The 21,993-nt window shown below is 39.1% G+C and overlaps 1 protein-coding gene across 1 annotated transcript in view; it reads left to right on the plus strand.

Annotated features, from left to right (window-relative positions):
• Window positions 1–21,993, plus strand: part of LOC131096029 (SH2 domain-containing adapter protein B-like) — a 61,791-nt gene that overhangs the window by 26,197 nt on the left and 13,601 nt on the right. Inside the window, 3 exon segments of the mRNA XM_058044251.1 lie at window positions 10,052–10,267; window positions 16,443–16,614; window positions 20,779–20,898. Coding sequence (XP_057900234.1) covers window positions 10,052–10,267; window positions 16,443–16,614; window positions 20,779–20,898 — 508 coding nt within the window.

The raw sequence follows: 21,993 nt of genomic DNA on the forward strand, positions 1-21,993 counted from the left end.
AACTGGAAAATTTACCAGAAAGTGTTGACTCAGTTGCATCAGGATTGCAATGAATTTTTATAACCTGACTTTTTCTCCCTTGATCTAATTGGAAAATATTAAATATTGCTCTTCCAGATTTGTGATACTTCCTTTGCAAGAAGTGAAAAAAGTACTGATTTATGATGTTTGCACATGACTGTTATTTCCTTCCTTAAAGCACCTGTTCTTAACGATTGTGCTGAATGCTAACCAGATTTATTTGCTGTTATGTATCAGTGTAAGCATAAATACTCTTGAGTGATGATGTGATAGACTGTATACATGCAAACACTGCTGCATGTTCTGTACTGTTGTATAAGTCTTGTCCAAGAGGAAAACCCAACACTGTGTAAATGACAGATTACTCTGCAGGTGGGCTTCTAACTAGGAATGGACATCCAGTCTGGGTTTACCTGACTAGTATAATAATGACAGATAAATCTGGAAATACAGGCAAGGTACTGAATATTAGCAGCTGCACAGCTCAGCACAGAGTATTTGAAACCTCCAAATGCTAGATACAAGTTTCTCCTTCCATCAATCTCTTGCTGACCTACTTGACATAATGAGTGAATAGATCATAGGCCAAAGAGGATGAATTTTCCCAGTAATTTCAGTGTTCATATCCCTGTCACTTTTTCTGTGCTGTCAGCTGTCATTTAATGGATGCAAGGCCTTGGATTGTGATAAATAAAATCAATGGTTGCATGTAATGACAACTGAGCATCTTTCTTCATCTAATCATGCGAAGGTAGAAGTCTAAACAAAACCATTTTTTCTCCAGGGCTGAACAGCAAATGCAAACCATTTTTTATTTCTACATTAATGATCCTTATGGCATGCATGTGCAGAACTGTGCTAGATTTTAAATTTACATTGGAGTTACACAGTTGGAGTTATATTTGGAAGCTTGTATGTCCAAGAGGTGGTGATTCATCTTCATTAGGTGCTGAATACAGTTTGCTAGATTATCCCCATAACTCAGTTTGAATGACAGAACAGAAAGATTCCAACTAGGACAATACTTCCCTTGGGGAAAGTGTGTAAAAGTGGGGAAAATTGCAAATGACCACAGTGGCTGATCTCTGCTGCTTGCAGTTTGCCAGTTGGAAAATTGCAAATGATCACTGTGGCAAATAATCACTGTGGCTGTTCCTTGCAGTGAACAGGAGAAAAACCAGATGGCTTAGCGTGCAGATGCTGTGTGGCTTTTAAGTCCTGCCAAAGGAGGAAACAGTACTGATAGTGCCTGCTCTTCCTGGAATGCTGGTTGGGGAAAGAGCTCTTACAAATGCGTCAGATACTGCTTCCAGTGCTTTGACTTCTCTTTGTTTTCTTAGCATTTTTCTTTTTAAAAATTAATAGTAAAGATAAAATAATGGACATTAGTTACCAGGAAAGTTTCAGGCTATGTTTTCAGCTGGCAGCTGGGGGTTTTGAGGTTTTTTTGGTTGGTTGGTTGATTCTTTTTTAATCATGGTGATGCAATCATTCATAGGCTGGATGAAAACATTGCACAATTCACATTTCTGTGTTCTGCTTGATGATGTGGCCACCATGTCTATGGAATAAATCTGTTGTAGGAATTATTAAGTAGCAGTTCTTCTCCTTGCTTCTATGGCAAATGCTAGCAGGTGCCTAAAAGAAGATAGCATGTCTCATCTGGCTGAGAATACACCTCATCTGAGTTTGTTAAATCAGATATGGCATTTCTTCTGGCTACAAAAATCTACTGCCTTACTGTACCATGTAAGTTGTACCTGTAGGGAACTTCTTCCCACTATTTGTATCAAAGGGAGGAAGTCTGGAGGGAGGCCTCTATCTACTTATCCTTCTGTGCCCTCTCCCACATCCCTAGTAGACTGTGCTCAAAGCCAGTAACGTGCAGAAAAAATAACTCCTTTCTGTATAATTCTCACAGAATTAAACCTCCAGCTCTCAGGAAACAGTTCTCTATATTGTCTTGATCCCTTTTGCTCCCATCTGGTCACTCCTTGCAATATCATCCTGAATATATAAATATATATATTTATACTCATTAAAAATAATTTTGATCTCATTTGATAATTTGATTCTTTTGACTAAGCTTTCAGCAAACAGATACTCTCACAGGCAGACATGATGCAAGAAAATATCTTCCTTCTGTGTGAGTCTTGAAGAGCATTTAAATTATGAATGGTTTCTTCTTCCACTCCTGCCCTCTCTCAAGTTAATTCCTGTGAAGGTGAGATTTTTTTCTTTCTGAAGAGCACTGGCAAGGGCATAGGGGGGCATCGGTAGCAGTCATGAGCAGCAGGACTGATCTAACTGCAGGAAACAGTCATTGTCACTATAAACTTCTCTGTCCTGACATGGGACAGCTTTAGCATGTTTAAAATACTCATTTAGATGTTGGTGTTAGGACGGCTTTCAAGAAGAATTTATTCTGTTTGTGCTAATCTTAAAACAAATATTTTGGGACACTGTAGTTTGTGTCCTGGGCTGATGAGAACTCTTGTACTAACTGGCGTACATGGAAATTCCAGCCCAGCGTTCTGTTTCCCAGAGGGCTTCTGTTCCCTCTTACCTCAAGAAATGAATCATCTTTTACACAGCTTAGAAGTTTTAGAGTATGGAATGGGGATCTTGAATTTTTTGGTTTGCACTGTTGCCACTTGGATTGCTCTATTTAGACCATGAAACAATGATTCTTGAATCCCAAAGATCAGTACTCCAGGGAGGTCAAGAAAACCTACGAACGAACCAGGAACATGGCACTGTGATGTAACTGTCTGTAGCAGCATCTGTAGTTGGCTCTTGGTCAAGCAGCAATAAATGTACAGAATTGCAGAGTTTTTTGGATTCTTTGTTCCCTTATTTAAATAAAAAGGGCATCCCTACTCCTCTTCTATCTTACTGAAAAATGTGCAAGGAGTAAGTAGGTCAGCAGCATCAAAGCACCTCCAAAGAGGCAAAGTCTGCAGAAATCAAGAGTTTAAAACTGACAGTTAAACACTGCTTATTTATCAGAAAATATGGTGTTGAGAAGGAAGGCTTTATAGAATAAATTTCTGCCTTCAGGGAACTGGAGAAAGTTAATCTTTTTATTTCTTTGCCTCTGCCAAAAGAGAAATACATCTCCAAAGATAATTTTCATGTCCTTTAGAAACAGTATGGCTGTCCTTCCAGGCCACCAGGATTTAGGTGTTCTTCCCATGTGTTTTGTTTTTTTAATCAGCATCCTTTGACTCCACCAACACCCACCCCTCCTCTTCCTCACCCTTCCCACACACAAAGACAAATGTGTACTTCCTGTCCTCTTGGGCAGGGTAGTGGTTGCTTGTTTTAATTCAGTACATACCTTCTGTGGAAAATTTTAATGGGAGTTTTTTGCTGGTTTATTGATACTTATCATAAACGGTCTTCTCCCTGCCTGCCCCTGCTCTGACTAGCCTAACAACTTTTCTTTATCAGGATTGCTGGAATGTAATGTTGCTTTGAATGCTTTTTCCTGGGATAGTGAGTCATACTTGGACTTTAGTAGTATTTCCGGCATGATGCAGGCATTGTGAAGATGTTGGTTTTCACATCATGTGGTTATGCCAAGCCCTCACAAGGAACAGGGGAACAAATGTCTGTTCATTCCTGGAAAGTGGCTCACTTCTGAGTCATTTGGCTTCTCTTTGGAAGAAAAGATGAGGGAAGGAAGATCTTCTCATATCCAGCTTTTCCTGTAGCAAAATCTGGAATAATTACCATTGGATGGTAGTTGCTGCAGTCTCAAAGCAAAACAGCTCTCCCTGCCACTGGAATATAATTGGTCTCCCTTGTATTGCAGCAGTTGGAGGCATCCAGCTGGATCTGGAAACAGAGGGAAAAGCAGTTTGATTTCTGGTGACCTGAGGGTAAAATTTGAACAGAGGTAAAACTTAGCTTCTCTAATGAATAGGCTTTGTAGTAATAAAATGAGAATTCTGCATCACAAGTCCTAAAATATTTTCATACTGTCTTTCCAAAATGGATTTGACAAGAAGCAGTAATGGCGAGGCTTGGATAAGTAAGCAATTGGCTGAGTATTTTGACCTGTTTATCTGGGAATTAATTCAATTGGAAGCAAATGTTCATATCAGGGTGATCTTTGCATTAATCTGTCTTATGCCTGCGGCAAACTGGCAAGTTAGTGGTTGATTGTTGCCTGCCCATACACCTGGAGCAAACAGCTCACTGCCCTTCAATGTGATTACTTGCCAGTTCAGTGATTTTCCATTAGAGCAGAACATGTGTAAAGCAGAGGTTTGAGCATTTCAGAAAAACTTATGCCTTGATAGCAAGCACTCCTGCAGATGGGTCTTTGTTGTCTGTGATCAGATCTGGCCCTGATGTGACCTTTACCTGCTAGAGATTGCCAGGCTGTCAGGATAATGTCAGGGGGGAAATGCATCAGATGCTCAGCAATGCCTCTCAATGTGAACCTGAGCATTTTCAAGTTTCTTTCTGCTTCCACTGCTAATTTCTGGTTTTCAGTGGTAGGTGAGAATACAAGAAATGCAATTGGCCGTTGTCCTCAAACAGGTCTTGTTCCTGAGTTATGTTCTCACATACTTTGGTTTTTTTTTTTTCCCCAGACTTATCCGCAAAAAGCCAGTATGCTTATAGCAAGTTCTCCAAACACTTTGTGGACTGCCCTTTTAGGGCTTTTGAATATAAAGTGTTTGAATCCACATTCCACAAATTCTGCTGTTCATAATTCTGCTTTGACTATCCTAGTTAAAGACAGGTTAGCCTGTTCTGCCATTGCAGAAACACTCCCTCTCCCTATAGGGAATTTTGTATACCTAGGGGGAAAAGATGCAAGAAGTTTACTCTGTTAAGACTATAGTTGCTTGCTTGCTTTAATTAAATACCTGTGTCTTTCTGATGATAAATCTTTGGTCTGTCTGTGTGCCTTGAATAGCAGCACAGTATATGGTGAATAGCAGCACAGTATATGGTGTTCACTGCAGGCTGGTTACAGTTTTGCTTGTAGTTAATAGCAGGTTGTGTTTTTATTTGGTTAATGGGAAACTAAATCTAGGTCAGTGGGATTGAAGTTGTTTAAATGCTGACTTCTGGAAAGAGAGCAGAAAAAAAGCAACCATCTGTAATCTGAATCCAAAGGTAGAAGGATAGAAATTCTTCAACCTGACAGCTTGACAGCTGTCCTCTGTACAACCTTATTCTAGCATAGTGTTTACATGTTAATGTGCATTAAATAGATGAATAGATTAAATAGATGAATCTACTGGGCTTCCTGAAAATAACTATGTGTTTGCAGGACTGCATGCCAAAATGACCTTGAAAATCATTATACTTTTATTAAAAGGCTTCTAGCAACAGCTGCTTGTTGGAGTTAGGAGTATTTCCAAGTATTTTGTTTCATGCTTTCTGAAGTAGGATGAAGATTTATTCAACAATTTGGCCAGATAAACTCTGTGAGTTCTGTACTGCTGAATGGAGTTGAGTGCAGCTAAATGTCCTCTATAAAATCCCTTCAATAGAATTCTGTTCTCTGTCCTGAGTATTGCTCTTAGGCTTGTCAGATACAAAGGGCTTTAATAACCCTTGTACTTTTCTTGAAAGTCAGTTTCAGTGGTAGCTTTTCAAAAGTTGAGCTTGCATCTTTGTACTGTTTCCAGCATGAGACCTTCATAGTTGGATTTGTCTCATTAGGACAGGGCTTTTGGCTAGAGAAAGCAGTTAAGGAACTGGAAGGACTGTCATTTGAATTTGGCATTAGTCTTGAAAGCAGTAGCTGAGATGGACATGGGTCTGGTTTATCACTTTTGCACCTGATATGTGTGAGCCCATGCACTTTGAAATCTGACATACTGGCAAGTAAAAACAGCTTTATTGTGCTTCTGTTGACCAATCTGTAAGTTAATGTAACTATATCCAATTCCACTATAGTTTTCCCCGGTTTTCAGTAAATTACAGGTGGCTGTCAGACTGATAAAGAACCACCTATGTCTGTCTTACCACTGATGCTGTGATTGGTTGCATGCAATTTGTTTAAAAGTTTTCCCAATAGAATAGCAGGGGTTGAAAAAAATCAGGCAATTGATATAAGGCAGGGATTTTGTCTCCTGCAGGTTTAGACTCTTCCTGCATATTAGATGTAGACGAGCAAGATGTGCTGTTACTGTGATGCAGGAACCCCAACCTGCACAGAGTCATTGTCTTTCACCACACAGGAGAACAAAAGCTCTTGCAAGCCCTTAACTTCAGGGAACATCTCTGTAACTAACATTCCTTACATGATTGTGGCAGTAAGACTCCTGCATTTTGCTTGTCTAGTGTTTCATCAAAAGATATGTTAAAAATGGGCTGTAAATGGCATTGAGTTTATTACTGCCTGGTAATAAACACATTTACAGATGTGCTTTACTTGGGAAAATGGGCTTTTATATTATCAGAACTTTTTTTAACAGTGCAACTACATTGTTTGACCTCTTGTTACTGCATGCTTGAGTTTGAGATGAAGGAAATAGGCATTGGCATCTGGCCATTATATGTTTTTTAGTCTGTTGCAACCTTTTGGAAGGCAAGCTGTAGACGTTCACCTGTTTGGTTTGGTAAAGAAGTAAAGAAATGTTGAAAACAATACTTCGTTGGCTTCATAGCTGTTCTCTGCCCTTAATGATATATCCCCTAATTCTCTTCAAACTATTTTCAGAAATATAGTGCATCTATGTGTAATCCTGTTCAATTTTTTAGGGCTATTAAAGTGTTTGGTGTGGCTGATGTGGCTTCATGTCTTGTGGAGCTCTGTTCTGTATGTGAGTATTCAGAATTGTTCACCAAGTGGGAAGAACAATGTCAAGTTGAGTCTTGTATCTCATAGTGTTGTTTCTGTTTTGGTACCTCTCCTAGTCAAGTTCTTGGGTTTTCACAGGAGCCCAAACTTCTGGAGCCTGATTCTGTAATAACTGCTGATCTGTGAGAACAAGAATTGTCTGTGGAAGTCTTCCAGACTGCTAGCAAAATTAGTGCTTTCAAAACTTAAATTTTTACTTCTTCTGATAGCTAGTAACTTAATGCTGAATTGTATACAAATGTACTTTTAATCAGCAATAAGAATTCTAATTATATAGCTCATAAAAGTGAATTTCTGAGCAAAAAGTTAAATTAACAAAGTTTTTTGTTTCCTAATCTTTCCAAAGACTTAAGCCCTTAGAGCTGTCACTGTTAGAGGCTGTAAAATTACCATGAGAAAGGCTTCATCACAAATGTGCTGTTATCTTCTATTATTCGATTCTTGAGTATCAAGTTTGCACTGAGCTATCTGTCTGTATTTTGCTAACACTGCTTATTGTACAGATTCAGCTGTTCTGTCGTTTATTGAAAGGAACCTTTTCTGATTTAGCTTTCAGTAAAATTACTTTTATTTACAAATACTCTCAAAGGTGAATTTTCAAACATATTTATACAAAGCTTTACAAAAGAGATTGGAGATATGTGTGTAGAAGTGTGTGTGCATGCATGCATATGTTTTTATATATCACAGAATCGCAGACTATGGTAAGCTGGAAGGGATCCACAAGGATCATTATTAAGTCCAGTTCCTGGCCCTGCACTTTCCTCCATCTAGGTTGTAGCTTTTCCTAGAAAGACTTCTGTTTTAGAATCAAATATTAATAATTTTTCTAATTATGCTTACTGAACATGAACCACCTTCTATTTACTTGTAAACTTTTGTGTATCGCCTGATGCTTTAGTTTTCTGGATAAAAGAAAAATGTCAGGCAAGAGTTCTTGTATTGAAATATGCTCACACACAAAGAGCCAATTGCATAGCTGTATTTGGCACACAAATTTGTGTTTGGCACTTTCAACTGATTCAGCTTCTGTTCCTCAGAAGTGCACATTTCTTGGTGCAGCATTGACTGAGTCCACAGTGCGAAAGACAAAAAGATACATACCAGTTTTCTGACTTCTGAAAAAACCAAAATGTTTCACTTTCTGAACCAAAGTATTGAAGAGAGCAGTGTATTCTTTCTATTACAGTTTTTTTTCTCAATGCAGCATTTTTTCTTGATGTGGTTGTTCATAAATAGAAGTGAAGAGGATGTGTCTTGCTTGTAGCATCAATTTTGGTGTATATTTCTTCAAAATTACCGTATTTTTAATGCATAAATGAAATAAATTTTTTTCAAGGAATAAGGGCACTGTCATTTTGCAGACTTTTCACTGTGCTTTGAAGGGGTTTGGAGGAGTTACTTGATTATAATATTCTTGATATATTACTTGATTTATGACTTTTGTTGTTTTAACAGAGAACTGCTCTAGATCTTTCCTTCATTTGTAGCTTAAAAAGTTCTCTGAGTCTTTTAATAACTTTGCAATTTGCTATATTATTGGTGTTCTTATTTTGTTGTTGCAGTGATCAGTATAATCACACAACATCTGAAGTTGGAAGGGACCTCTTGATATTACATAATTAAAAAAAATCCTCTTCAAGCAGATTCAGCTAGAATAGATTGCCCATAACTATGTCCAGTCAGATCTTGAATATCTCCAAAGATGGATACTTCACAGGCTCTCCAGGCAACCTATTTCTTTGTTTGACCATTATCACAGTCAAAATGTGTTTTCTTGTGTTCAGATGGAATTGCATATTTTTTGACTTGTGCCTATTATATCTTGGCCTGTCACTGGGCACTGTCAGTAAAAGTCTTTCTCCATCTTCTCTGTCTTCCATCAGGTGTTTATATGCATTGATAATGTCCCCACTAAAACTTGCTTTCTCCCAGCTAGCCTGTCTCAACTCTTTCAGTCTCTCCTCATATGAAAAGTGGTTCAGTCCCATTACTGAGCTTCATGGCCTTTGCTGAAACTTCCTGCAGTATTCTGTGGTTTTTTTGTGCTGCCCAGCAGTCCAGATGTGGCCTCTTCAGTGCTGAGTAGAAGGGAAAAATCCCATCTCTTGATCTGCATTCAGCACTCCTGATGCACCCCAAGTTGGCTTGTCCCTCGTTCCTGTAAGGGTGGATTGCTGGCTTGTGTTAACTTACTGCCTTTCAGGACCCCAAAGTCCTTCTCTGGTGAGCAGCTTTCTAGCCTGTTAGTGTGCCATTTTCCAGCCTTCCTAGTTCTGTTTGAATGGTAGCACAGGCACCTGGTCTATCATTCACTCCACCCAGTTTTGTATGAGTAGATGCGGGGACTGTGGCTTTGCCTAACCAAGGCTCTGTAAACTCAAAAGAACGAAGACACTTCCCATGACCTACCTGGTAATCTGTCCTGGGGCTACACCTCGCATGAGGGGAAGAAGGTACCCACAATGTATCACTTGGATCTCCTGAGCTACCTCTTGTTCCTGTTCCTCCTTACTGCTGCTTCTGATTTTGCCCAAATCGGTTTGGTTCTGACGGCTGTTCAGGCAGCCGAGAGCTGCTGTTACGACTGCTTTGATGTGAGATAAGCACTAATGCTTTTCTTTTTGTTCTTACTCTAGTTCTAGTTCATTTTTTAGTTCTTACTCTAGTTCTAGTTTTCTTTAAGTTCTTTTAGTTCTTACTCTAGTTCTAGTTCATTTTTGCTGATATTCTGTAGGTGTAAAGCCAGACAACTTGTTTTTTATCAGCATATACAATAGTACTGTGGGATTTATTTTTTTTCTGTTCTTTGTGTCTTCAGATTTCACTTCGGAACCATCTCTTCCTGAAGAGCTAACTATACACAAATTTCAGTGTTCTTGGGAATTTATGTACAGTTGCTTGTGAGTGTGCTTTTTAGCAGCTGACAGGGATTGTGTGCTTCCTGCAATCTGGCTCTGCACAAGCTGGGAAATGTTGGTGGAGGCTTGAAGCTGTGGTGGTTAACTGGAGCAAACTTTTGCTTCCAGCCAGTTACCAGTGTAGAGGTAGAATTTAGAAGTCTTGTACAAGCTTGTCATCTCTATAATTACGTGGCTATTAAGAAATGGGTGGAAGTTGAATGCTCTAAAATTATAGACTGTAATGATAAGACGTGGTTAGTAGTGATTCTGATGCAATTTTCCTCCTTGCCAACAGAGTTTCAACAGCAGGAAGGCATGAAGTCCCATCAGAAAAACATGCAGCTCTATGACACACCCTATGAACCAGAAGGCAGTGGTGTGGAATCTGATTCTGAAAGTGTGGTGAGTCGCCGTTTACGAGAAAGCAAATTGCCACAGGATGATGACAGGCCTGCAGATGAGTATGATCAGCCGTGGGAGTGGAACAAAGTCAGCATCCCAGCTTTGGCAGGTAGGATTCCTAGATCCCAGCCTCAAAATTCCCTCACAATTGTACTATATACACTTGCCTTTGGGGTAAATCAAATAGTTATGCTCTTTTGTGTATGTGTGTGTGAAGAAATGTCTGTAAAGTGAATGTGGGTCACCTAAATCTTTACCTACTGCAGAAATATGAAACTGCACTTTTTGTTTGGTATTTCAGCCAACCTGTTGTCAATCATCTTAGCAACTTATTTCGTAAAAGTTCTGATTCCCCTGCTCCTTCTCCCTTCTTTCATTTTAATGGATGGGATGTAGATAGAGTTAATTGTTGAGTATCTCTGTGGTGAGGAAGTTGCTTTGCAGGGTCCTGAAATTGTGGAGCTATTCTCAAAGGGACAGTGTGATGAAGTGTTGGGGGTGAGGCAGGAAGAAAAGAGGAGTGACTCCAGGACCGAACATGGAAGAAGCCTGAGAGCAATGATTACTGGGTAGTCAGTGTGCATTTATCCTAGGTAAATCCTGCTTGACAAACCTGTTTGCTTTCTGTGTTAAAACTACTAGATCTCTTAATGGAAAGAGAGAAGAAGGTCTCATCTGTGTAGACTTTAGCTTTTAGGATGTTGTGCTGTGGCATCAGTAGGTCTCATCTGTGTAGACTTTAGATTTTAGGATGTTGTGCTGTGGCATCAGCTGTGTCTGGAATGTTGTAGTCCATGTAGGATGGACTAGTAGATCTGCAAAACCCTTTCAGAGTCATTGACCTCAAAGGGTAGCATTAGTGATTCATACTCTTCCTGGAATTTGGTTACAAGTGTGATTCCTCCAAGGATATGTTCTGAAACCCTTCCTGTTTAGCATAGTTATTAGTAACCAAGAGCAGAAGGAGAGGAAATGCCCCTTATCAAGCTTGAAATAACAGCCAAGGGAGGGGAGGGTACGTACAAAGCTGCCATTCTGAGGGACTTGAACAGGCTGGAGAAATGAACTGACAACAAGCTTACAAAACCTAATGAGAGCAGACCTAAAGACTTGCATCTGGAGCAAACTAAGCCCCTGCAGTAATATGGACCTAGATGTGGTTGACTTGCTGGGCTACAGCTTGGCTAGAAGGGGCTTAAACAGTCCTAGGGGAAGTGGACTAAATGTGGCTAGCAATACTCCTCACCATGATGAAGGCTAGTAGCATGCTAGCCTGTGCGAATAGGAGCAAGCTAGTGGATGAAGCAAAGTGAGTGTTCCTCTTTACTTCATATTTCTTGAGCTATGCATAATGCTGTGGTAGAATTCTGATATAAGAGGGATGTTGATAAACATTTTTGTTAGCATAGAGCCAACAAAATAACAAGAAACTGAGCACATGACAGCACATGTGAAGAGATGCTGAGAGACCTGGGCTTGCTTAGCCTGGAGAAGAGAAAACTTTGGGTGGGACATAGTGGGAACTTTCTAATGCCTGTGAGGAGATCCTCTATAAGATGGAGCCATTTTCTTCACAAATGAGCAGGTGTGTGATGGGAAGATAAAATACAAGATGAATCAGTAGAGGTTCTGACTCAAGTTGGTTTTTTCTCTGCAAGAACAGTCAAGTATTGGAAACAATTATTCAAGGAGCTCTTGCAGTCTCCATATTCAGTTTTTTTTCATCCTGTGGGAAGAAATGACTGGATAAACAACCTGATCTGATCACATAACTTCCCACACAAGGTCAGTGATTGTGTGCTACCCAGAAGTAATTTTTCTTTCAAAAACCAGCAACTTCACTGCTTAATGATGCTGAGATGCAAGTTGTGGACCAGTATGCATCTGTCTCCAGTGAGATCACATTTCCCAAATTTTTCAAATTGTAATAGAGCAACTACCGAGACTGGATTTTAAAAGTTAAGTCTAAAGAGTCATATATGGGCATATGTAAATTATTGTCCTTCATGCATTGGCCATATTTTATGAAATCTATGAGTTTTAATTAATTTGGATCTTGTCTTAACCTCTGTATTCATCTTTGTGTCCACTTTTTTGGTCTTTATGAGGTAAATTCTGAAATAGGGTTTTTCTGAGTTGTTTTAAAATAAAGAATCTTAGGGTTTTTTTTTTTCTTTATATCTACTTTTCAGTTTTTATATGTAACTGTAAATTACCAAGGTCAGTCCAATACAAGATTTTATGATTGGCTTATGTGTAAATATTCTTGCAAGTACTATGCAGTTACGAAAGCACATGGAGCAAAATATTGCTTTACCGAATTAATAGACTAAAGACAGGTTTAATTAAATGGTATTATGATATGATTGGTTTACTTACAGGCTCAGCATAGAGAATTGTTATTTAAAATAAGAAGAGTAAACGCTTTTTGAGATTAATTGGATTTCTCTCATTACGGCTGCCATTCATTATAGATTAATTTGTTTTAGGTACAAGGTTATTTTAGGTACAAGAATTTCTTTTGTCACAAAGAAATGTCTAAGGATTGGCCGCAAGCCTGATTGCAAGCTGCTGTTTCATCTAGTGTCTCTAGAAATCATCTTTGTCCTAGGAGTAGTAAATGTTTAAAATAAGGAATGAAGAGGTCCAGCTCTGAAGTTTGAAATGGTGGAAAGTTTGCAATGGAGAAGTGTTGATCCCCTGCTGAGATGTATGAAGTGCTCTTCTGACTTAGTCAGTGGTTCCATAGTATAGATCTGGAAAGGGGTTTTTCAATTCTTAGCTGAGGTGGATTTTTCTGAAAAGTGCAGTGTTGGTCTAACTATTAAAAATTCTAGCAATGGGTAAGTCCCATTTACGCGCCCACAATTACCATCTTCCAATTCTGTGGAACTGTGGAGATCCTGGAGGGATCCTCTGCTGAAACTTTCCTATTTTGTGAAATTCATCTGGAGGAAACAACATACATTTGTGATGAGACTTGCAGACACAGAGTCTTATGAAGCAAATGTTTTTGATTTGTCAGGTGATAGACTGTAGAAACAAAACAAAATCACCAGCAACACTAGAATTACCATGAACCTAATTACTCATGCAGGTCTTTGAAGGAAAAAAAATTGTTCTTCTGCCATGATTTCAAGATTTGTTGCTGAAGCATAGCTAAAACCTTTTTGTCTCCAGCCTGGACTTTGAGATTTGTCAGAATGAAAGTGTGCACAAGCTATGAAGTGTGCTGAGGCTGAGGGCAGTGTGTCTGTGCTCTGACTCCTAAGGATGAGGCTGAGGCTGGTGTCATGCTGGCATTGTGGATGGAGCAAGATGTACATAGCCTATGGATTTGGCTGTGTTAAAAGATACGTCTCTGTCTAGCAGAGCTGGAATGCCGCATTTTGACTGTCTTCAGCTGGAGTTCTTTTACAAACAATTTTGGGGTTGTTTTATTGGAGGCTGTTCAGCTGAAGCTAAAATGTGTTTTTGATGGCTTTTATGGGAAGCGAGCAGGTCTTGTTAGAACTCCTGTTGAGCTGGGCAGACTGGTTTGCCCAGAAGAGTTGAGGCCGGCAAAGCAACAGGAACAAAGTAGCTTCCAGGTACACAAGTCTGGCTAGAAAAAGAGATAACACTAGGGAGAGCCCACTGGATAGACAGAAGATAGCATGGCACCAGAGCACCTATTGAAGAATGTCACACTGAGACTGGCTTCCACTGAGTTTGTGAGAAATCTGTGCTCTTCAAACTGTCGTGTGGGCACAGAAAACACTGGGTAAAGGAAATGCTTGTGAAGTCTGTAAAGCCAGTCTTAGTATTGCGTTACAAAATGTGTGACCCTCACTTACAAAGAGGGTCTCAATGGTCAAGAGGGCCATTTGGTAGCAATTTCCAGCACTGATCATGGGCTTATGGAAGAAGGACTTATAAATGCCAAACTTTTTCGGGCTTCTTCTGCTGTTGAATGGAAGATGCTGCCTAGGACCCTGAGTGACCTAAAGCAAGGGAATTCTGGCATGCCACTGTCACAGGGGTAGGGTGGGAATTACAGGGCAGTGGAAGAGAGGCCACATGAGGAGTGTGGAAGTAAAGTATTGCAGTCTATTCCATAACTGCAGTGGCTGGATATACTTTAGCTCTGTTTAAGAGAGGATTCATAGCAGCCAAAACTCAGATTACATCATTGGGTGGGGAGGTACCTGACTGAGTATCACACTTGTCACTTTAACCTGCTTGGATAGCCCTTCAAGACTGCTTCTTCTTGGGGGAAAAAAAAAAAAAAAAGCCAGAAGTCCAGACACATGTCTGAACTTTTCAAACAGAGATAAAAGCCCCAACATTCAAAAGCGTCTGAAATTTGACTTTGTCCTGTTTTGGAGAATAGTTCCTATGTCTTATCATCATGTTAGTGACTTTCCGCACAAGCTGGTAAAGATAAAAAAAGTGGAAACATTTTTAAACTAAAAGAGGAGACATTTAGATTAGATGTTAGGAAGAAACTGTTTAGTCAAAGATGATGAAGCAATGGAGCAGGTTGCTGTGTGTGAATTGTGGATGGTCCTTCCCTGGAACTGTTCAAAGCCAGGTTGGATGGGGCTTTGAATAATGTGGTTTAGTGGACAGAATCACTGCCTGTGGTGGCATCTCTTTGCTCTTAGGGTTTTGCGACTAGATAATCATTAATATCACTTTCAGCTCAAGCCATTCTGTGATTCTGTGTTAAAATCACAAGTTGTTAACAGTCAGAACTGAGTTTGTTATGTGAACGGAGTTTTTTGGCATCTGAAAGGTGTTCCTTGTTTGGAAGGTGACAATAAGCTCACTGGGTTTCAGAGAGTACCCAAGTTACATCCGGGTCTTTTTCTTAAAGTAATAATACTGCTTGTATATGTCACGGGCAGGTATCCACATGCAGTGTTTCTCCTTGTTATGCTAATCAGCTTTCATTATCCAGTAATGAGGTTAAATCTGAGTTTATATTAAGAAAGAATCAGCATATTTCCTCTATGTATACTTAGGAATGTGATTGAATACGTTTGCCTAAATTTTACAATAAAAAAATTGTGCCTACTTTCTCTGAGTAGAGGGGCAATTTGAAAGTGTCCTAAGCTTCATGACAAAAGCATAAACAAATTTTTAAAAATCAGCTCCAAAACATTTTCCTCATCCAACATGTCTCTGTGCATTATCATTTTGAACTTGAACATTGCAGCTGTCTGCTTTAAAACACCTAAAACTGTCAGCCACATGCCTACTTGGCTGTTATAGTAAGTTCACTTTTAAGTGCATGAGGCCTATAAGTGTTGCAGGGAGTTCCTTCAGTTTTCCTTGTAACATTTTTCTCCAGTATTGCAGTTGAAACTCACACAGGGGCTGATGGAGTTGTTTGTGCTTGTGAGCACTGTGCTTTTTACCTCCTGACAGAGTCAAGGTTCTCTGCCTGGTCCTCCCTAGGATGGCCTTAATACACAATCATTTGCAGCTGGGAATGTTAATTTTTGATGAAGCAGCAAATTGTAGAAGGCAATAAGAGTCAGGAATATGGTGTGGGTAGATTCTTTCACTGTTTCTGTCAACATTCTGTCCTTTAGTATTTTTTTTTAAATTGTAGCTATGTGCAATCTTTAAGTGTAGAATGAGAATGCTGACATCATTAGTATGTGCTTAGCTATGGGTGTTGCACTGCTCTAATAAATTACAGCTTTGCAAAATAAGTTGTATTTCTTTTCTTGGAATAATGTAGCTAGTGAGAGAAATGATGAAAGAATATATTTCTTTTGTCATCTGTTTCCTAGACTTTAAAAGCAAAAGCTTTGTGCCAGCAGCATGTGAGTGGATGCACTGTTAATTCTTTGCTGCTTGACAGTATTTCTGATATGGATGTTAGCTGCCTGATTTGCCCCCAGATCACTGTCAGGATGATACCACATAACCTGAGGCAAACTGATGTTCTCACTTATTTCCTTTGGAATTATGGCAGGTGACTTAAGGCTCATTACTGTTACTTGTTTAATAGCATCAGCTCTGGAGGATCAAAGTATCACATGTCAAGATAAGGAGTAGTTATTATAAAAAGGTTTAGAAGAGCGTGAATTTTATTACTGGGAAAACAAGAGAATTTTAGGACTGTACTCTGCATAGTAAGAAACACTTTACCTGATACTTATAACTTTGTAGATAAAGCATCTATGGGTATATGTTTATTCTCTGTGGGGTGTGACAACCTCTGTAAGTGCTACAACTCTTTTGGTCCTTGCTAACCTTGCCTGGAGAGGTAATTATTGTGTATCTTGCAGCCCAGTTTAATGGAAGTGGGAAACGGCAAGCATCTCCTTCTCCCTCAAATGACCAGCACAGGCAATTAAGAGCACCTGGAGGAGGCTTTAAACCTATCAAACATGGCAGTCCAGAATTTTGTGGGATCCTGGGAGAGAGAATAGATCCAACTATTCAACTGGAAAAGCAGATGTAAGTAAGCACAGTAATTGCTCTCTAGCTCTTTGCCTCCCCCCTTACAGGAGCAGTAAGTACCCAGATCCTACTGTCCAGCTTCCCTCCTCAGTATCCCCAAAGCTCCAAAGATTTACTCTTACTAGTCCTGCAAATTGTAAGTAATTTTTGTGTGGGAGCAAAATAGTGTTAAACAGGAAACTCATCTCAGAAACAGTGAATTTTATCTGTCAAGTATTCAGTTATTCCATTTTCAACCTTGTTGTTTATACTGCCTTAGGGGAAAAAAAGTTGTATCTCACATGTAACCAAATTCTGTTTAAAGCTACATGAAACAAATATATTTGTGGCTGCAGAGGAGCATGTTTCTAATACATCTTGCATCTGGCAGTGATTCTCCTCCAGGGAGAGAATGATAAAACCACTTAAACAGCTTTCAGATAAGAGATTGTTATTTCTACCCTTGTGCTATCAAACTTGAGAGTGGTATTTAGATGCACTTCTATCTAATTCAGGTTCTAGGTGAATCGCCTGTAGTAAATTGTCTGGTATCCACAAGAGTGGCCTCTGTCCTGCCTTATTGTTGCCCTTCCTTGAACAATTTGGACAGACTGGCTTATGTGGTGAAATGACCCACTGTCCTGTATCATATCAAAGGTGAAGCCTCAGAGAAGGGGCCAGAATTCCTGCTACACAGAGAAAAATCCTGAAAAGTGAAAAAGTAGAGCAATTTACAAAAATTAGAGTGATATTCCTGGTCACTGAGAAGCCAGTGGATTCATGCAGTTAAGTGAAGAAGCTGTGTCTTGAATCCCTGAAGGCAGTCCACTCCAGAAACTGTCGTTCTGGGTTAGAGGCAGAATTTATTTGCACTGGAGAGGGAGGGCATAACTTAGCATGGATGTGAGTATGTGCTTTGTGAGAATGCTTTGTTCCTTAATGCTAGTCGTATTGAAAAGATTAAGAATCCTTTTGCTTAGAACCCTCAGTAGGAGGGTTTGAGAGGAGGTAGTTCCAGAAATTGCTTTCCCTTTGACATTTTATTTTTCAGGCTGTATTTGGAAGCATAAGTTTGAAACAGATAATATCATCCACATGTTGTCATGTTGCATCTAATCAACCTCAGCCTTTGAACCATCTGCCCATTCACTGATTGTATGCTTATCTCCAGTAGAGGAAGTACCAACCATTATTGTGAAATCAGTCACTGATACTGTTAGGTAAATAACTAAAAGGTTGTAAATTTAACTGTAGGTTTGGTCCTCCAAGTTGGGTAGTTCCAGCTTGCCAAAGTCGCTCGCCCAGTCCCAAATATATTAAAAATAATTGCAGGAAGGAGAGTGTCTGTTACCTACTGTTTGACTCACAAATATGCTGTGGTGTCATTCTGTCTTTTAGTATAACTGCAGTTAAATGTTACAATTGAAAACTGCAGATCTAGTTTTTCCTTCTTAACTATTCAAATGTCAGTGACATGAGGGTTTTTTTTTGTTTCTTCAGCATGATGGATCAAACCTCGAATGCAGTTAAGAATGATGCATCACAAAATTAAAGAGTCCCCATTCATTTTACCATAGAATATTCATAATAATTCATATTACTCATTTTAGTAGTGTGAGACCTCTCCACAGCACATGCCAACCCCTTCCTTCTTTTTCTTCAAAAGTGGAGTCTGTTTTTGCAGAAAGGAATACAAGAGCTAAAGAAAAGGATGCACACAAATTGACAAGTGGATGGGTAGGTTAGGATATTCCCCAAACACGCAGAAATACCAAGGTGAGTTAGTATATTAAGAAAATATTTTTAGTTACTTGTGACTGAGGAATCTGTAACTCTGAACTTACTAGCTCACGCACCCAGGGGAATCAAAGTAATTTGTTCTATTTCCTTAATAACAGTGTAAAGAAAAAGTGTGTTCTGCTGTTTCCATTGTCTTATTGAAAGTGAATCCCTCCCAGTCTTATAATCAAGATCTTGTGGTTTCCTGTTTTGCTCTAACGCAGAAATAGAGTAGTATTGTGCATTATATAAGCTGTAATAACTTAGTATACTTACTGTATAATTGATGCTGCTCTCCTGTCTTCAGTGGAGTTGTGGCCTCTTAGTGGCCAAAACGTGACCATTGACAAAGTAAGGGACGTCAGGAAGAGCATTCTGTAAACCACAATCAGGGTACTTACAAACCTGGGAGGAGATCCTGTTAAGGGTCAAAGTGTGTGATTATGTTAGAATTTTGCTTTCAGGTTTGCATTGTGTGCATGTGTTTTCCAGGATATCTTAGAAGACATTCAGGTTATTCCATACTTTTGCACTGATGTCTTTCACAAGCTGTCATTGCACTTTTTTAAAACCACATCACTGATGTTTGAATTTTTGACCTTTCTTCATAAATGCTTGTATGCTGACATTTAAAAAAAAAATGAGCACACCCAGGACAAACAGACCCAATGCAGTTGAACAGCAAATCTCTCAGGAACTTAAAGCTGATTATCGCACTTTGCTTATCACACTAGGTAGCTGGAACAGGAGCAATCAGAGTGTCCCAATTACATGGGCATATGACTCACAAACAATTACACTTCTGGATACTGCTGCTTACTGTCAGGTGTAGCCAAAACAGCTTCCAGGCGTCACATCTGAATCAGAGTCTCATCCACTGTTAACTTTCAACTCTTAAAAGCAGGTTTTTCTTCCTTAAACCAGCCCTGTGTTCTTTTTCTATTTCTCTCTGAATATCAGAGTTCAGTATCTCCCTTCTTTTGGTAAAGTAATATTTCATTTTTGTTTTATTGGCCCTTTGGGGAGAAAAGAAAATAAAGATAATTGTAGCTAACAGGAAATTTTTTAAATTCTCCCAAATACATTTCTTGATTTACACTTGTATTAATATTATTATGTCACACTCAGAACACAGTCTAGTCTTCAAATTCCTTGTTAAGAAATATCTTTCACCAGTAAATATCTAATGGGAGATGAGGAGGAGCCTGCCTGAAATAATTTGTGTCTGTGTCTCCATCTTATTTGTGAAGGGAAGAAGCTGTCAGGACCTCCCTTTCTAGTCTGTCTTAACTATACAAATATAACCTCTCTTTAGTTCCCTCTAATGCAGACTTTGGTTTTAATCAAGCACTCAATGAATTTTAATTTGGGCACCAACTTTATTTTTTTAGCATATTCATCAGATTTGACAATGGAGTCACCAGCAAGAGGCAGTTAAGGGAATGATTTCTGTCAAAAAGGCTTATCTGGTCTTTAGTCACCTATCTTTTAGTTGGAGCATCTTTCTTAGAGTAAGAACAAATGGAATGAAACTCTTCTACACAAAGCAAGCAACAGTTCCTGATAAGGACAGGACTTCTGATGTGTTCATTCTTGCTAGGGCAGACGTGGTAGTGTCACATAATGTTTCAAAGTGCACCTGGCAATTGCAGGGAGGGAGACATCTTCCTCAGAATCACGTTTGACACAGGGCCAGACACGTTACATTGCTCTGGAAACTTAGGGAAGGGTCAAAGTGCTTACTCCTGGAGTCTCAGATTTTGAAAGCTGATACAGAGCAGCATGCACTGAGAAGCTTCTTTGTTTGCAGTGGCTAAGTTCAATGAAGGACCCACCTCTCTCACCCAATTCCCTTTTTAACCTGAGTTGTTCACATCCACTCTAGAGATCCACCAGAGATTTATCTAAAGCTCTCAGAATTGCCACAGCTTTGTTTAGAATGAGCCTTTTCAATAGATTTTCACACTCTTCTCCTTTTACAAAGATCTATTTTAGCAAATCTTTTCCATTGTTAATCTTCAGCTTCTTTGCTTTTGTTGTTTATTTTGTGTATTAGTTTTAAAACTGATATATCCCAGGGATGAAATAGAGCAAATTGTATATCATGGATCTGTTTGCAAGACAGATTATAATGTGTTTCTCTAAATGGGAATTTCTTACATAAACATGTACACCAATCTCATTGTGTGGTTTCCTGATCTGAGTTTTCCCCTCAGCTGACAGGAACGAGAAGTCTCCACAATTTGTAATAACTTCATCCGGAGCTTTTTATCCATAATATATTAGATTTTAAAGGTATCCATGTGCAATTGGTAGCAATTCACACATTAAAAAGTTATGTAGTTAAAGCAGCATGCGTGGGAATGTTTATGTATGTTAATTAACCTCTTTGCTTTTTTGTAGATGGTATCATGGAGCAATAAGTCGGACAGATGCAGAAAACCTGTTGCGTTTATGTAAGGAGTGTAGCTACCTTGTAAGAAATAGTCAAACAAGCAAGCATGACTATTCACTTTCACTGAAGTAAGTACTTTTCAGTAAAACATAGTAAATGTCTTTATAAGGCCTAACTTCTCTGGTGCCATACGAGAAAATTATCCAGTTTGTTGCTGCACTGTTTTAGCTCTGAAGGACTGCGTGATGTATAGTGACAGTCACTGAATTAGTATCTTCCTGTCTGGGGATGTTAATAGATTTCTAGTCTTCATTTGGTGTCCACTTAACTAAATAAACTTGGATTATTTCTTTTTTCCTGGTTCTAATTTGAAATGCTGCTGCTGCTTCTGCTTTTGGCTGAATAAGGAACTGTATTGTTAGGGAATTTTATTCCTTTTGTTTTGTTTGCTTTACTGGAGTAAAGCTGTACAGCATTGTTACAGTTCTTGGAAGTAAAAAGCCCATGATTGAGAATGAAAGATCTACAGAATTAGGAAATCAGCAGTATTCTAGTCTTAGCACTGCTCTGAATCTGCCTTACCTAGCTTAGGCTGAGTAGGATACATTACAGATGTCTTCAACCCATCATAATACAAATTGATGAACTGTTGGGGTTGGAAGGGAGGATCAAAGATCATCTAGCCCAATTCTCCCACCCATAACAGGATAATGAGTTCATTTCATTTTCTAGCTGAGGAAGATTGTTAAGGTTTTCTGTGCAGGAGAAAAAGAAGCCCGTTTACCTTGGTATAGGCTGTACAGGTGCAAAGAGAAATGTTTTCTTTCTTTCCTTCATTCAGGATAGGGTCTGATGTGGAACCCAACCTTCCAAGTAGGGCTGGGGTACAGGCCAGCTTACCCTTTTCACCAGCATTACTCCTGCCAGATTGGCTTTTATGCCATTTCTTTGCAGGTGTGTTCTAAAATACATTTTACTGCTGGGATGATGGTGATACCTGGTTGTAACAAACACTTTTATAGGACTTGAGAAGAAAAATATTTTGTAGAAGTGTATTTTAAATCACTATTCCTCTGCTACTATTTTTGGGATCTCTCTGTAATGCAGAAGTTTGCCTTGAGCTGGAACACATCTGCTTTAGAATTGTGGTTGAGTTCCTGTTATCTCCTTTGTAATTTGATCTCTGTATACTCTGATATAGGTGTCTTCTAGATATTTTCAAA

This window comes from Melospiza georgiana, chromosome Z (genome assembly GCF_028018845.1).
Source record: "Melospiza georgiana isolate bMelGeo1 chromosome Z, bMelGeo1.pri, whole genome shotgun sequence".
Lineage (NCBI taxonomy): Eukaryota > Metazoa > Chordata > Aves > Passeriformes > Passerellidae > Melospiza > Melospiza georgiana.